The sequence below is a fragment of the Mustela nigripes genome, chromosome 13 (assembly GCF_022355385.1).
Source record: "Mustela nigripes isolate SB6536 chromosome 13, MUSNIG.SB6536, whole genome shotgun sequence".
Taxonomy (NCBI): Eukaryota; Metazoa; Chordata; class Mammalia; order Carnivora; family Mustelidae; genus Mustela; species Mustela nigripes.
Window position 1 is genome coordinate 40,382,613 of NC_081569.1, and position 18,069 is coordinate 40,400,681.

At 35.3% G+C, this 18,069-nt stretch overlaps 1 protein-coding gene across 7 annotated transcripts in view; it reads right to left on the reverse strand.

Annotated features, from left to right (window-relative positions):
* ICE2 (interactor of little elongation complex ELL subunit 2) overlaps positions 1-18,069 on the reverse strand; it is a 62,581-nt gene that overhangs the window by 16,657 nt on the left and 27,855 nt on the right. For 6 of the 7 annotated variants that reach the window (XM_059372049.1, XM_059372050.1, XM_059372053.1 and 3 more), the window contains 4 exons: positions 15,353-15,394; positions 12,507-13,500; positions 11,620-11,795; positions 7,236-7,365 (listed from right to left, as the gene is read on the reverse strand). In XM_059372049.1, coding sequence (XP_059228032.1) covers positions 7,236-7,365; positions 11,620-11,795; positions 12,507-13,500; positions 15,353-15,394 — 1,342 coding nt within the window. The remainder of the gene's footprint in view (positions 1-7,235; positions 7,366-11,619; positions 11,796-12,506; positions 13,501-15,352; positions 15,395-18,069) is intronic. The other variant, XM_059372051.1, reaches the window with a different exon arrangement.

The window sequence follows — 18,069 nt, forward strand, 5'->3', positions numbered from 1 at the left end:
AGAAGGAAGCAGGCTCCCTGCTGAGCAGAGAGCCCGATGTGGGACTCGATCCCAGGACCCCGAGATCATGACCTGAGCCGAAGGCAGCGGCTTAACCCACTGAGCCACCCATGTGCCCCAGGGGCTACACTCTTATCTCTGAGGCTTTCTGGAAGATTTTATTTTTTTAAGATTTTATTTATTTATATGGAGAGAGACAGGCAGATAGGGAACACAAGCAGGGAGAGTGAGAGAGGGAGAAGCAGGCTTCCTCCTGAGCAGGGAGTCTGAGGCAGGGCTCAATTCCAGGACCCCAGGATCATGACTGGAGTGGAAGGCAGAAGGTTAACGACTGAGCCACCCAGGTGCCCCTCTCTGGAAGATTTTTAAAAGGATTTTTTTTTCTCCTAAACTGATACCAAGTTTGTAAAATACATAGATGTACAAGATTTTGGTTTGTTTGTTTAAAATAGTGGCATCTTTCATTTTTGGCAACAAAATCATACTTAACAGACCTAAGGATGATGTATAGCATGACTCTTTGGGGGGAGCATTCATATGGAATGAATGAATGAAACTCATTTCAGGATCTATCAACAAACTGAACACCTAAGGGACCTTGTGGAACAAGGGGTCCCCAGGGTTTTGTGATTCTCTAAAAGAGTTCAAGGATTCAGCATACAGGTGTACTCATGGCTAAGACTTACTACAGCAAAAGTATGCAAAGCAAAAAAATAAAAATAAAGAGTAAAAGGAAAAGATGTATGGAGCAAAGTCCAAAGGAAACCAGATGAAATCTCTGAGTCTTTCCTGAGTTTCTATCTGGGATGATGAAAAGGTTCTGGAAGTAGATAGTGGTGATGGCTGCACAACTCTGTGAATCTACTTAGTATCATTGAATTGTACTAAAAATGCACACTGAATTGTACACCAAAATGGTTAAAATGCTAAATTCTATGTTATTCTAAAATACGTATATTTTACCACAATTAAAAAAAAAGGTCCTTCCTACTGAAGTCACGTAAGATGCACTTAATTCTTCTAGCAACAGTTTTTTTGTATATTGGAAAAGTTTCTTAGAAACTCAGCACTCAAGTTGTTTACTGGAGGCTCATTACATAGGTGCCTTCCGCCTAGCACATACCAAAGACTCTCAAAAATAAAGCAGATGTTTAGAATAAGCCACATTGTTTGTACAATGTAGGTACTAGGAGCCATCCTTATCAGCTAAAGAAAGTTTTACATCAGTACAGGGAACAGATTACGAGTCAAGTTCCCAGATACACGTTAAGGGCCAGCTTTGCAAATAGGTCTTTTCAATGATTGGCAGTGTCAGTCCGGCTACATCAACTCTTACCTGCACAGACCCTGAATAGCAACACACTAGCATTCAGTGGGAAACAGACTGGTCTTTCTAGGGTCCAAAGTCAAGCTTCAAATGATCTAAATCCCTGTAATGGAATTAAGGTTAGTCAATAGTACTCTTGTCTAGTGGAAGATAATATCTTAACTTTCTCATTATCTCCATAATTTTTCATATACAGTAGCTGGCCCTTATTAAAGAACATCCTGGCATACAATGAAATAACATGTTAAAAAAAAAGAAAGAAACATGTTATGAGATGAATTTTGTTCCCCTAAAAAAGATATGCTGAACCCTTAACCCATAGTACCTCAGAACATGACCTTCCTTGGAAATAGGATCATAGCAAACATACTTAAAGATTAAGATGAGGTCATACTGGAGCAGGGTAGGCCCTTAATCCAATATGACTGGTGTCCTTCTAAGAGGAGAGACACACAGGAAGAAGATGCCATATGATGAGAGAAAAGGAGACGATAGTGATGCATCTACAAGTCAAAAGATGCCAAAAATTACTGGCAGATACCAGAAGATAGAAAAGGCAATGAAGGATCCTCTCCTCTGGGCTTCAGAGGGAACATGGCCTGGTGACACCTCGATTTTGTATTTCTAGCTCTAGAACAGTGAAATAAGAAATTTCTGTTGTTTTAAGCCACTTAGTTTGTGTACTTTGTTACAGCAGCCCTAAGAAATGAATACACAAAAGATAATAGAAAAGACATACTGGAAATTTAGATAACAAAGGTACTGGACACAGACTTTAAAAGAGTTTTGCCTAATATTCTAAAGGAAAGATTGAGAATTTGTCAGAAACTCTAATCTATAAAAAAGAACCAAATGGAAAAATCTAGAACTGAAGAATACAATAATTGAAATTAGGGACAAAAGTCATGGTTTAAATAGTTTATTAGAGGGGCGCCTGGGTGGCTCAGTGAGTTAAAGCCTCTGCCTTCGGCTCGGGTCATGATCCCAGGGTCCTGGGATCGAGCCCGGCATCGGGCTATCTGCTGGGCAGGGAGTCTGCTTTCTCCTCTCTCTCTGCCTACCTCTCTGCCTACTTGTGATCTCTGTCTGTCAAATAAATAAATTAAAAAAAAAAAATTTAAATAGTTTATTAGAGACAGGTGAAGAATTAGGAATTAATGAGCTAGAAAAAAAGTATCAAAAATAATACATGAAGAGTCAAAGGAAAGATAATAAAGAATGTACAGGACATTAGGGTTACAGTAAGATATAACCTAATGCAATGAAAATCCCAGAGGAGAAAGAGAATGAGGAAGAAGTGATATTTAGTGACATAATCACTGAGAATTCTCCAAAATTGTTAGAAGTCACATATTCAAGGAGCAATATAAACCCCAAAAGAAGTACTTACAAAGAAAGCCTAATGTAAGTAAGTTGAAGAAAATTTCTGAAAAGCAGAGAGAAAGATAAAATTTTAAATCTGCAGAGAAGAGAGAGGTATTACTGTTAAAAGAGGAGAAAAAAAAGATGGACACCTGACTTTTCAACAGAAACAAAAGAAGCCAGAAGACACTGAAATATCTATCCTTCAAGAATAAAAGCATAGGAACGCCTGGGTGGCTCAGTTGGTTAAGCGGCTGCCTTTGGCTCAGGTCATGATCCCAGCGTCCTGGGATTGAGTCCCACATCGGGCTCCTTGCTCGACAGGAAGCCTGCTTCTCCCTCTGCCTCTGCCTGCCACTCAGTCTGCCTGTGCTCACTCTCTCTGACATAAATAAATAAATAAATAAATAAATAAAAGCATAATAATAATAATACTAATAATAAACCTTTTAGATGAATAAAAACTGAGAGTCTTTGTCACTAAGATATCTGTAATAATGATAATATTAAATACTAAAGGCAGAGGAAAATGATATTAGTTAGAATCTTAGAGTTATAGAAGAAAAGCATTAAAAAGGGTAAATAAATGAATAAATATAAATGAATATCAAATGTATACACTAATAATAATATAAAGAAAAAGTAAAATACTGTTTAATAGGGATGAGTCAGTTATAATTATTAGAGCACCACTGTCCAATTGAAATTTTTGTGAAGCTGGCAATCGCTGTCCTGTTGAACATGGTAACCAGATGCAGCTTTCAAGCACTTGAAATATGGCCAATATGACTGAGAAACTGAACTTTAAGTTTTGCTTAATTTTAATAAATTTAAAATAGTCACCTGTGGTTAGGAGCTACTATATTGGACACCTCTGGAATAACCCTTTAAAGAGTAGTAGAAGAGTATACAATTATTTTAATATAGAACTATCCTGTTAAACAAGGGGAAAAATGGAATAAAAAAACTCAGTTCATAAGAAGGCACTAAGACCAAAAAATAGGTTCTTAAAACAATGAGTCAAATAGAAAATATATATTAAAATGTTAGATATAACCCCAAACTATTAGGGATGTATAGTAATTACTATAGATACTATAGACATTAAAAGATCATAAGAGGACATTATACCTTTATGCCAATAATTTTGAAAAGCTGAACAAATTTCTTAAAAACATACACACACACACACATTTACAAAGCTGGTGTAAGAAATCAAATATCTGAATGGCTCTAAAATGAATTAAAAACAGAACTGATGGGGCGCCTGGGTGGCTCAGCGGGTTAGGCCGCTGCCTTCGGCTCAGGTCATGAACTCGGAGTCCTGGGATCGAGTCCCGCATCAGGCTCTCTGCTCAGCAGGGAGCCTGCTTCCTCCTCTCTCTCTGCCTGCCTCTCTGCCTGCTTGTGATCTCTCTCAATAAATCTCTCTCAAATAAATAAATAAAATCTTAAAAAAAAAAAAAAGAAAAAAAAAAACAGAACTGATAATTAGGAGCTTCTTAAAAGGGAAAACTTAGGTCCACATGCTTCCTAGGTAATTTTTACCAAACATCTGTAGAAGAAATAACACTAGTTTTACAGAAATTCTACCAGATAAGAGTAGAAAGAATACATCCCAACTCATTTCATGGTATAAATATAACCTTAACACCAATACATAAGCAAGGTATTATAGGCCAATCTCACTCATAAACACAGATGGCAAAATTACTATTAACAAAATTAATATTAATATTAAACTAAATCTACCAATATAGAAAAAGTAACATATTATGATCAAGCTGGGTTTATTGCAGGAACACAAGGTTCGATTAACATTTTAGGATTAACATCCTGACTCAACAGGAGTCATCAAATTAGTAGAATAAGAGAAAACTCATACAATCACATCAGTAAAAGTAAAGAAAATATCTGATAAGGGTTTTTTTTTTTTTTTTGCCCATCCTGCTTAAAATTCTTAAATTAGGCATAAAAAGGATTCTTTATTCTAATTAAAGGTATCTACAAAAACCTACACAAAATACCAAACACAATGGTGAATTATTTAAAACATTCCCTTTTAAGATTAGAACTAAGACATAAAGGAGCATTATTCAACTTGTATTCAAGTGATAGGCAATGAAGGCAAGGAAAAAAAGGTATATAGATTGGAAGGAAGAAATAAACTGGCCATTATTTGCAGAAGACATGATTGGTTACTTAAAAAACAATTATTAGAATGAATAAGTGACTTTAGTGGAGTTGCTAGATAGATCACTATATGAAATCAGTATGTAAATAAATTTTATATTTTAGAAACAAACCTTAATAAAATGTCACAAAAAAAAAGAAAAGAAAATGTCACAAATATCATTTGTAATATCAAAATACACCTAACAAAAAATGTACAAGATCTCTACATAGAAAATCATAAAATACTAAGAGAAATTAAAGATATTAATAAAGGAATATATAAAATTCACAAATTAGAAGATGTTATTGTGAAGCTATCAATTTGCTCCACATTGAGTCACTGCACTTGCTAACAAAAATCCTAATCTTCTTGTTGTTGTTGATCGAAACTGACAAGCTGATTCCAAAATCTGTAAACACAAAGGGCCAAGAACAGCCAAGAAACTCCTGAAGAAAAATAAGTTGACAAGATTCACGTTACGAAACAGCAGAATATCTTATATAGTTAGAGTAATTTACAATGTTAATTGTCTAGCTAAGAGTACCTAGAAAAACTAAGTAATTACTCCAGCTAGAATAAATAAAACAGGTACTGCCTCAAGGATAAATTAGAGTCACATACATGATTGATAGAACAAGTAGCATTGAAAAGCAGCAGAGAAAGGGTGGTCTTTTCAATAAACAGTACCCACAACTGGAAACAAAATCCTCTGACCATGTAAAATTAAATACCACACAAACTGTGTACCTAAAAATAAGGACTAGGAAAAAAAAATTCTAGAAGATAATATAGGAGAGTATCTTTATGATCTTGCTGGGAGGGGGGAGTTTTTAAAATAGGACAAAAAAATCATGTATCAGAAAGGAAATGACTAATAAACTGGTAGATTCAAAAGATACCATTAAGAGACTGAAAAGGTAAATTACAGAATGGGAGAGAAACATTTATAAAATTTAAAACCAACAAAGACCAAACAAACAAAAATCTGACAATAAGGGGGACCTGCATGGCTCAGTTAGATAAGCGACCTACCCTTGATCTTAGCTCAGGTCTTGATCTCAGGGATTTGAGTTCAGGTTCCATTTTGGCTCCAGGCCAGGTATGGAACCTACTTAAAAAACAACAACAACAACAAAACACACAAAACCCCCTGACAAAAGATAAATGAGCAAGAGGTTTAAATAGGCAATTCACAATATTGAGTATCCAAATGACTAATCACATGAAAGAGTGCCCAATTTCATAAACCACTAGAGACAGGCACAGTAAAACAATAATGAAATATTAATAATACCTACCCACCAGCATGGGTAAAATTAAGTAAACTGGTAAGGCCAAGTGTGGGTAAGGATGTGAAGAAACTGAAATCAACACATATTGCTATTACAAATGTAAGTTGGTTCAATCACTTTGGAAAACTTTCTGAAATTATTTACTAAATTGAGTGTATACCTAAAATATGACCCAATAATTCCACTCCTCAGTATATGCCCTAACAGCAATATGTGTGCAGTATACTAACAGGTATTTACAAGAATTTTCAGTTGCATTAAAATGGAAACAATCTAAACAGATTCCTAAAGTTAAATGGAGAGGGGGCGCCTGGGTGGTTCAGCTGGTTAAGTGTCTGCCTGTAGATGAGGTCATGATCTTGGTTGGGATCCTGGGACAGAGCCCTGAGTGGGAAATCCCTGCCCAGCAGGGAGTCTGCTTCTCCCTCTCCTTCTGCTCCTGCTACCCATCTTCTTTAACTCTTGACTATCTGTAGACTGGTACTCTTTCTAAAACCAAAAACATTAAGTCTACATTATGTTAGGTATAAGGGCAGCTTGAGATAGCGGGGATGGACTGAGACATATGGGATGAATTAAAGTATGGGATGAGGCATTCCATTGGGAGGGAGCAGTACCAGTAACAACAGGAAAGTAATCCTTCATATGAAATATGTTAACTGTATGTGAACCCAGATAAGAGAAATCAAATCCCTAACCACCTCCTCCAAAAGACAGCAAAACAGAAACAAAGAAAAATTGCAAAATTTTAAATTTCATTGTGATTTTAAGAAAATTTCAAAATATGTTCACACCACTAATTTAAAAGAAACTTGTCAGAAAACACTTCTATAGTTTTAGCTTAGTACCCTGTAAAATAAGTATTTAAAAAATAAAACAATGATGTTGACATCAAGCACAACTAAACAAGATGAATAAGAGGGAAATGAAAATATCTGATCTCACTAGTCTCACTTCACCATCTAAATGCAGTAAGAATGGTGCTTTAATAGAAAGAAATGGAGGTATTTATAATTGATCAAAAGCATGTATTTATAATGACATTAAAAGGGAGATCAAGGCCGCTTGCATAACTCACCAACATAAAATGAGCAGTTGGAATGCAATAAACTCTCAGTCCATAAGCGACAAAGTTCACTTTCAGTCAGAGCTTCAACTCCGTAACAAGCTTGATATTCCACTTTTGGTAGTACATAAACTGGAAATTGCTGAAATGAAGAGATCCTTTTTCAAAGCTCCATTAATTTACTCTTAACAGCAAATACATTTACCTATATAGTTTTGCCCCTTCAAAATGCTTTCAGGTAGTCTTATCCTTTCAAATACAGTAGAATTCAGACAGAAAGATGGAAAGAACCCTTCTTAGATGTGGGCAAGAGGTGAATAAGAATCCTGAACCAATAGCTCTCCCTCACATCCACTTAAAATTCACACACCTCCCTACACATGTACACATTTTATCAGGGAATGTAACCGACAGCAGCATCCTTGGAACAGGGCTTATGATATGTAATTGCCCAAAGGTTTAAAGCTGGATGCTGGGAAGCAAAGACTGTTATACTAGTAATTCTTAGAGGACTAAAAAAAAGGTAAGAATTTTTTTACCCCTTTAAAGCACGAGACACATGGTCTCAGGCTCAAATTATCGGAGCAGCTTGTTTTCATTCTAAGAATTAACGTATAAGCATTAATACCTACATTAACACCTGTAAGTGTCTTTATATTGATTAATACAAAGGCTTTGTTCCAAACACTAAGTACCTGGTAAAGTAGCCAATCAGAGCTTACTGGTCAGGACACTAAACAGATTAAGTAAAGTAACTGTGGCCATTACTAGTGTAAAGGAAGATATGCAAGGAAATTCATGCTTATGAAATAATGTGAGTCATGTTCACTGTGCTCATGTTTTCTCATTTCTGTCAAAGAATATTCTACTCTTAATAGTAGTCTCTTCATTTCCAGCTGCAGAAGGAGAAATACGTGATTTAAGAAATTTATTCAAAGTGATATAGCTAGTTCATACTTCTGAAATTATACTAAGTTGCCACTATTCATATACTTGAAAATATTTCATAAATGTTTCAGAATTCCTGATTTTCACAAAGTGGCAAATTTAGTGGGCTTGAAACAATGATGGTGGTAAGAACAATTCAAATTCAGTAAAATGTCTGTCAACAGTAAACTCGATTCATATAATTACCTCTGAATGGTGTAAAACTCTTTTAAAGCAGTATTTCTTCAATTTCAATGTGTGTATGAATAACCTGGTAATAACTTTGTTAAAATGCAGAATCTGAGGTGAAGAACAAGGATTTGCTCTTTTTAAAACTGAAGTACAATTAACATACAGTTTTATATTAGTTTCAAGGGTACAATACAATAATTCAGTAATTCTATACAGTAGGTTTTGCATATTTGATAAGCTGTTGTTCCAGAGGCCAAACCTTGAGTACAAGGCCTCTATGGTATCTTCTCAATTTAAAAAACTTAACTGAGATTAAGATAATTTTACTGATAAAAGCTTCTTATTATATAATAATTCTTAAGCAACTGGCACTCTGCATTTAACAACTGTAAGCTAGAGATAAAGAAATGGAGGTCAAGAGGGTTAAGAAATTTGCACAGGGACAGAGCCAGTTTACAGCAGAGTTGAGTAATTGATAAAGAAGATACTCTTTTTGGATCAAGAGTAGATTTTCCTTGATAATACTGAGTTGTATCTATGAAACTAAATCCTGAATCTGGTTTTAATTTCTGTATGTATTCTGCTGCCACCTCCAGGAAGCCAAGGGAAAGAAAAAAGTCAATATTTCATGGTAATATTCTAAAATTAAAATGAAACTTTGAATTCAATCAAAGTTTCAAACTATAAAAATTAAATTTACTCTTCCTTTCTCCCTTGAATGGTTAACTCCTAATCTCCCCAACTAAAAACATTTTTTGTTTCTGCCTTCCAATATTTCACATAAACCTTTCAAACTTTTCCATACATCCCTAAGTATGGTATTTCATAGCTAGTATCAGAGGTTGAAGAGACTTCTAAATATTTAAGATTTTATTTATTTATTTATTTGACAGATGGAGATCACAAGTAGGCAGAGAAGCAGGCAGAGAGAGAGGAGGAAGTAGGCTCCCCGTTGAGCAGACAGCCCTATGTGGGGCTCCATCCCAGGACCCTGGGATCATGACCGGAGCTGAAGGCAGAGGCTTTAACCCACTGAGCCACCCAGGTGCCCCAAGACTTCTAAGTATTTTAAAGTTTATCTAAACAAGTTGGTTTTAAAGTAGTAAATATTAAGGGAATGCTTTCTTATGCAGAATTTAAATAGTGCTACTTTAAAATTTCTCAAACTAGTGCTTACATTATCTTAAAGTTCCCTTCCTTAGTAATTCCCTCTTCTCTCTTCACTACTCAGCTCTTTCATTTACTTAATACCTGTTTATTTTGTTTCTAGGATATAAAACATTTGGGAGAAACAGATAAATAGGGCATGATTCCAAGGGAAATGCATTCTACTAAGGGATTTAAACCATGTGTACTAAACTATTACATATAATAAAAGGTACAATATGATAACCACTCACTGGAAATTTTATCACTTTACTCTGGATTTGACATAATAAAAAACACAAGACTCCTACTTAGATATTCTCTGGGGTTTGACTGTTTTGATAGATTTTGATGAAAAGCAAATTATCTCCAATAAGGGTTTATCTCAACACTTACAAATTGCACTTCAGTGAACTGAATGACAATGTCTTTAACAGGCTGTTTCAAGAATTAATTCAGTATCCAATATTTCCCTAAGCTATTCTTTCTTAAGAGACACTGGCCATCAATAGTTTCTAACTGCTATGAACTGGCAGATCAATATGAAGTGGTATGGGTTCTAAGAGTAGAAAGTCAAAGAAATGAGGTTAGCCCCCAAATAAATGAGAGAGATAGTAAGTAAAAATTAAAGAAATAAAACACTGAAAAGACAATACATAGCACTGACACTATATATACTTAAAATGTTCATGCAATAAGCCATCAAATTGATCATAATTAAATATAAATGAGATGGGAAAAATTAGCAAATAAAGTAAAATCTTTTAATTCAGAGACTATTAGCACTTATTTAGGAGCAGAGTAATACAAAATCTTTGGTATTTTGCTATTCCTTGACTTTCTCTTACAGAAAACACTACCCCACACATTATAATTCAAAAACATTTGGTTTCTAAAATTTAAAGCCAGAACCACTGATAAAACCCAAATTATGAGAATTAAGAATTTAAAATTGTATTCACAATCTTCCTTCTATTTAACAAAGGATAACAGCATCATCAAGCAAAATATTCTCCAGGTCCACTGGATTCTGGTGGACAAAGATCCTACATCTTTATGGGCTGGCTTTAGAGTTTTTTCATGATAGACCCCCTACTGGTAGCTAAGGGAGGTTGGACCATCAGCCCGCCCTGCCTTTTTTTCCTTCCTTCCTTTCTTTTCCAAGTTATTCCTTAACATGACAAAGCAGCAATCAGCACCGATCCACAAGGTCAATGCTAGAATATCACTATTTTTGATCATCTAATTCCTAGCCCCAAACATACTAACATTTTAAAGTAGTCACTGAGGATTCTTATCAGGTTATAGGTTAGGGAGCAAGAGATAGAGACACCAAAATTAAAAATAATAATAATAATAATATAAAAATATAAATAAACATACACACAATGACAAATGTACACAACGGAAAAAATTCTCTTAAGTAAAAATGAAAGGAAAGACATCACTATAATCAGTTATTACAGAGAGCCTCCTCTTTATTGACCCGAATTCAGTGGTCACACACACAAAAAGCAAACTAATCTGAATGAGAACTTTAAACATCAAGTATGGAAAACTGTTTAAAGAACCAATTACTCTAACTGGAGCAAGAACTTTTTAACTGAAAAACTTTTTTTATATCAATCCCCTCCGCAAAACAACAGGGGGAAAAGGAAAGGAAAACATTTAGTCTTTAACAATTCTGGGAATACTTCAAATGCCTGGGAAAGCCCACCTTTGAAAACTTGAGACCTCTAAAACTAGTTAAGAAGATCCTTAAAGTAAGAGAAAAAGGGGCTAATATGTCACACACTGGAATTCCAAATTTATAGAAAGCAGGTCCAGGTCAAATCTATGATGGTGCCATTTTTCATTACGTTTATAACTTCCATATAAGAATGTTACCACCATTCAAGAACTTTATATTTAACACTTTCCACTTCCCCTTATTAAAAGTGTTTTCAGTATTTTACAAAACAAAACAAAAAACCCCACAAAAAAACAAACAAAAAGCTCCAACTCAACCTGAAAAATTCTGATAGTGATCAAGAGTTTAAAATTAAACTTCATAATAATGGCATGTTAAATATCTGTGATTATCTACTTATACTACCACATCCACATCCTAAATTCCCAATTAACAACTTACTCTTCTGATTTTCTTCCGTTTTTTTGAACGTGGTCTGGTCTCTATCCTCTGGACACTGCATCGCACAAGTAACAACAGGTCTTGCAGACTAAATAACTTGTAAACAAAATTTCCTTCCTGGGGAGCTACATATTCTGATGTATCTTCAACATAGTCCTGTAGTTCATATGGCAATCCTTTAAAAATAATTATATTTCTCATTTTTATTTTAAAATCCATTAGCTCTTTATCCATCATAATTCAAGATAAAACACTTCAATTATTTATTTTTACATTTCTATCAACTTTAACTTTCTATTTTCTCTGAGTTGAACATTTATACTATTACCATTTCTGTCTACTTTTACTGGAACTGCAGCCAAGTGCTGAGGTCAAAGCTTTAAATACCACCTTCCATAACTCTAGACAAAGTTTAAATTCATGAGACAACAAATGAAGAAGAAAAAGTTTTTAAAAAAAAGTGATGTTTTTTCTAATCTAGGTAGAGCTGGGCTAAACTTTATATTTCTTTCAGAAAGTGAAAAAGCGTACAACTACAGTCCCACACCATGAATTAGTAAATTTTGGACTCATAAATGTTTATGATTATTTTTGATCACTTCCCCTTCATCGTTCAGTGAGCCATATTATCTGTAGTTACAGTAGCCACTGTACATGTTGGATAAATATAGGTTACAAAAATCCATATAACTTCGTGTACATATTTAAAGAGAAGATTTTGGAAGCTGATACACTGATCAGTACCTTGAAAAATAAAATATCAATGACCATGTAAATATTATAAGACAGGTCATAGCAAAAAGAAAGAAAGGGAATAAAGGAGAAAAACCTAAGGAAAAGGAAGAGGTAGAACAGCTAATATAAGGTCTTTGTAAATATTTACTTACGTCCTTTTGGCTTCTGAAACGCAGAAGGCCATACAGATTTTGGCCAACTAGAGGCATCTGAAGGAGCAGAGGATTGCTCAGAAGCAGGAGGTTGTTTAGAATTTTCCAAATTCATTAAGGGCAATTCAGGTATTTTTCTGGAAATTGGCTTTAGGAGTTCATCTTGCATTTTTAAAATTTCTCCAACTGGATCAAATTTTTTATATACTCGTTTGATAGGTTTTTTTAAAACACATGACTCTTCAGGACTACAAGTAGGATTAGTCTGGTTTCCAACAGAAGCCTGTGCTGAAGACGAATAGGGGCTAGCTGGTTTAGAACTTAAATTAGAATTCCTATCAGTTGTCTTTCCATTACTATTATTTTGACACTCTGTATCAATGATTAAACAGTCTTCATCTGTATCACTATTGCAAAGAATTACATCTTCACTTCTTACTGCTTCTGAGGTAACAAGCTTTTCCCTTGAACTGTCTGAGTTCTCCAGAACATTTAATTTTTCAGGGCTATATACTGTATCAGTAGCCAAATCATTTTTATGAGAGATTTCAATTTCTGTAGAACCTTCTAACTGCAAGGAATCAGATATTTTCAAGTCATTATCCTGCACCAAAAGCTTGTCAGTATTTGATGCCTTTTCACCACATGGTACAAATCCTTGATCATCTTTATTTTTGCATTCCTCAGGGCCACCATCCATACCAGTCACCAGCTGTTTCTCCTTTTGCAGCTGTTCCATCAGAATCTGAGATAAACTTCTAGAATGAGCAGAAATGTCTGGTGTGGTTGGTATCACAGATGCTGTTGCTGTGCTGGGAACTGTGAGAGTATCTGTTGTATTGGGTACTGTGGAAGTGCTTGCTGGACTTGGTGACTTTGATGGTTTGGTGGTGTTTACTCCAAAAGTTTCAAGTTCTGTGACATCACCATCAAAATCCAGGTCCAAATTTTCAAGGGTCTCAATTTTTCGGCATTCATTAACTTCATAAGACATCTTAAGAAAATATATTGGTAAACTCTCAGCAGGTATTCCAGAACGCCCCTCATCTATCATCTAATGCCCCTACCCTCATAAAGACAGTTCATACTATTTAAAAGCAGAAAGAAATGTCTAATGGCTTTGAAAGGTTTTTGCTTAAGATAATGATAAACTACTAGAAACTAATTTATTCAATCTTACCTTCCCATTGAATTTTTTTTTTTTTAGAATTCAAGAGTTTAATGAATCACTATTTTTTTCTTGTTTTCAAATTATTTTTTAAAATTTAAATTCAATTAGCATACAGTATATTTTTAGTTTCAAGGCAGAGTTCAGTGATTCATCAGTTGTATATAACACACAGCACTCATTACATCACGTGCCCTCCTTACTGCTTGTCACCCAGTTACACCATCCCCCCACCCTTCCCACTGAAATGCTGATGAAACACAAGACAAATATGCCAAGTTGTAACAGCATAGGAAATAGGGAATACTTGTGAACCTGCATTTCCCAAAAGGAATTTCCACTCATCAGAAAATAGAACCACAAAGAACAATTGTGGGGTCAAATAGGAAGGCAGTAGATTTTCAATGATAACCACTCCATTACACTCTTGCAGAGACACCTGTACTTAGCTGACCAGGAAGAAAGCCTCTTTGCCATTGTGAGGAAGCTGCTTTTTAATGCAGCTCAGGAAGGGTCACCAGCCTCTGATGTATTCCTAACATCATCAGTGATTTTCTACACCTACTCAAAAAAATAACTCCTAGTAATATGTTTTTTTTAAGATTTTATTTATTTATTTGACAGAGAGAGATCACAAGTAGGCAGAGAGGCAGGCAGAGAGAGAGGAAGGGAAGCAGGCTCCCTGCTGAGCAGAGAGCCCGATGTGGGACTCAATCCCAGGATCCTGAGATCATGACCCGAGCCAAAGGCAGCGGCTCAACCCACTGAGCCACCCAGGCACCCCACTCCTAGTAATATGGACAGGAAATGATTTTATTATGTTCTGGGACATGAAGCCATTGAGGCTGTAGTTTTTCATGTACTGTTTTGGTAAAGGAAGAACTACAGACAGCTTTAATTTGTTCAAGAATAAACTGTCCTCTCCCCAAGCAGCAATAGATCTCTCCTCAATCTAGCAAAGGACTTTAGATAAATACTATAAAAATCTGGTTACAAGCTATGCACACCCACTAGTCATACAGTTGAGGATCTGAGGGAGGAAATGTCTAACAGCAATCATATAGTGAGTAAGAAAGAAAAACCCATTAAATTATTCAACCTCTCTGAACTTCAATTTCTTCATTTCTAAATAGTGATGATAGGGTCATCTTCTTGGATTTGTTCTAAGGATTAAATGAGAACTTGTATATAGGAAGTTTCTTGGCATAGTCCCTGGCACATAGAAAAAACTTCTCAGTAAATGTAACTCTTATAAAATAGACCACGAAATTTAGTTTAAAAAATAAAAAGGAAAGAAAAGAAAACCATATGCTGTTTACATGAGGCATTCTTACACAGGTTAAAAACAAAACAATGGGACATAATGTTAAGAAATGGAAGTAAAAGAGAGCAATATAAAGTGTTAGACAAAGCAGAATTCAATGCAAAAAGCATCAAAGAAATCCTGCATTGAAGAAAGATGAAATCCCATGAATAGTGAATTGTGACATGCCAAATAACTTCAAAACAGGTAGTCAAAATTGAAGAATAAAGGGAAAATTTGACAGAAACACAACTGCACTTAGTCAACAGTACACTGTCTCTGAGTAAAATAGGGATATAGGAAGTACATATACTATTAAATGAAACCAATATATATGAATGACTGAAAACACATATATAGACTGCAAAGATATACCTTTTCCCTCCCAAGAATCCAAGGGGCATTTCCAAAGATGGACTATAAATTAACATATAAAGAAAACATCAATATAGCACAAAGCAGAATCTGCTAAGATCTTACTCACTGTTTAGAAGAAAATAAAATTAGAGATCATTAAGAATAAATACAAACAAACAATAAAGCCAAGCACCAGGACCCTAAAACACCCTCCAAATTGTTGGATAAAAGAAGAAAATACAAATAACTGCAGAATAGTTAAAGAGCAACAGAAAATAGAACACTGAAGATCAGAAATATCATTCACAGTCTTTTCAAGAAATAAGAAAATAACACTAATATAATTATATAATAAAATGAATAATTTAATAATTACAAAACCAAAAATTAATGACTTGAAAACAATGGTCTCATCTCTAACAGAACTTAAATAAAACTTTAAATATCATTTATCTGTAAATACTTCAGTATACAGTTGTAAAAGGATTCTTCTCTAAAACATATCATTAGTTATATCAATAAAAATAATTTCTTAATGTCATAAAATACCTAATCAGTGTTAAAATTTCCAAGTCTGATATATATATTTTTTACAATTGTTTACTGGAACCAGGATCTAATCAAGATCCCCACACTGTATTTGGTTGACAAAGCTCTCAATTTTCTTTAATTTGTCAAATGCCTCTTCCCCATATTCTGCCAACTCCCATATTACCAGATATTTATAGGAAAAAATAAGTTAGTTATCCTGCAAAAATGTCCAATTCTGGATTTTAGCTTCTGTAACCCTCTGTCATTTAACATATTCTTCTATTCCCTAAATTTCCTATTAAAACAATCTAGTAGCTTTATTAGATTCAGGTACAGTTTTTTTGTTGTTGTTTTTTATCCTGAATATAGTGGTACTATGTACTTCCTTCTTCAACCAGGAGGCTGATGATGTCTGGTTGTCTTTCTTCTTGTGATATTACAATTGATTTGTTGGTTCATCAAATGTCCACAACTTAATCTGTCCATTATGAAAATCCTCACTGATGATTTTAAATAGCCACCACTGATGATTATTGCTCAGATTCACTATTTCATTAGGAGCTGCAAAATGGTGACAGTCATATTCTAACATTACCCTAAAATACAGTTTGTACTAGAAAGGCGAGACAAATATCTGGTATCTTTTCTTTTTATAAACAGTTTTTAGAATGACTATATGCACTAGCACCCTCCAAAGGTGACTAGTAATTTTTTTAAAGTATCTTTATGAGTTCAGGGGTTTTAACGTATTTCACATGTTTTAATTCACTGCAGTCATTCCATGTCATGTCAAACTGCCACATCTCTGGTCAATAGGAAACCCTCCAGCTGGCTCTGGCATCTTTTTGAGACTATTCCATTATTATGATAAGGCTTTTACTCAACTTCTTCGAAATTTTTATTTACTTATCTAACAGAGAGAGAGAAAGCACGAGCAAGGGGGGAGGGGCAGAGGAAGAAGAAGCAGACTTCTGCTGAGCAGGGAGCCCCGTCTGGGACTCAATCCCAGAACAGGCAGAAGCTGGCTCCCTGCTGAGCAAGGAGCCTCACTCCAGACTCAATCTCAGGACTCTGGGGTCACACAACCTGAGCTGAAGACAATTAACTGACTTAGCCACTTAGGCATCATGGTAAGATTTTAAGTAACTTCTACACTTAAAGCAGGGTTTTCACCTACAACCCAAAGATCAAGAGTCATGTTCTACCATTAAAGCCAGCAAGGCAGCCCTCCCTAGCATACTTCTGAGCTACATTTCTAGAATTGAGATTTCTACGGCAAAGGATGAACTCATTTCATGTTTTGTTGGTACATCTTTCTTCACTTGACTATGGAAATGTTATAGCAGTTATCTTTTTTCTCTAGTACTTTTATAAGGGTTTCCACCAACAGTCCTCTTCTGTTTATTATTATTTTTTTAAATATTTTACTTATTTGACACAGAGAGAGAAAGAAAGATCACAAGTAGGCAGAGAGGTGGGTAGACAGAAAGGGGGAAGCAGGCTGCCTGCTGAGCAGAGAGCCTGATACAGGGCTTGATCCCAGGACCCTGGGATCCTGACCTGAGCTAAAGGCAGAGGCTTAACCCATTGAGCCACCCAGGCACCCTTCCTCTTCTGTTTCTTGACTTGAAATTTGATGGGTTCTCCTGCTCCTATGGGAGGACATCCCTGTTTAAGGGCATGCCAAGACAGCTTTCTGACCTTCATGGCTCTAAGCTCATGCTCCAAGTTACCACAAGGTATGTATTTTTGTATGTATGTATGTATTTTTGTAGGTATGTATGCATGCATATAAATTTGTGTGTGTGTATGTGTATAGAATCTTAAGTACATTCTGAAATCTGCTTTCTCTAGTCCCCTCTCCCTCAGTTATATGAAAACTTCTCTTTTCCTTTCTTTCCTTTAATGTCCTTGTTTTGCTCAATATGAACTCAGTCTGAGTGAAGGCTTTTGTTTTGGAAGGAGCTTTGGTTGGTTAGTTTCTAGGGGTTTATGGTTCAAGTCATCTCAGAACTCTCTTAATTTCCTGAGGGTCCCTGGACTCATATACAAATTACAGCCTACCCATATTATTTTCACTTGTTTTTCTTTATTCCTCCTTGCATCTGTACCATTCTCCTCCTGTCTGGGATTATTTTCCTTGTGCCTGAAGAACATCCCTGCATTGGGCTCTGTGCTCAGCTTGGAGTCAGCCTGAGACTCTC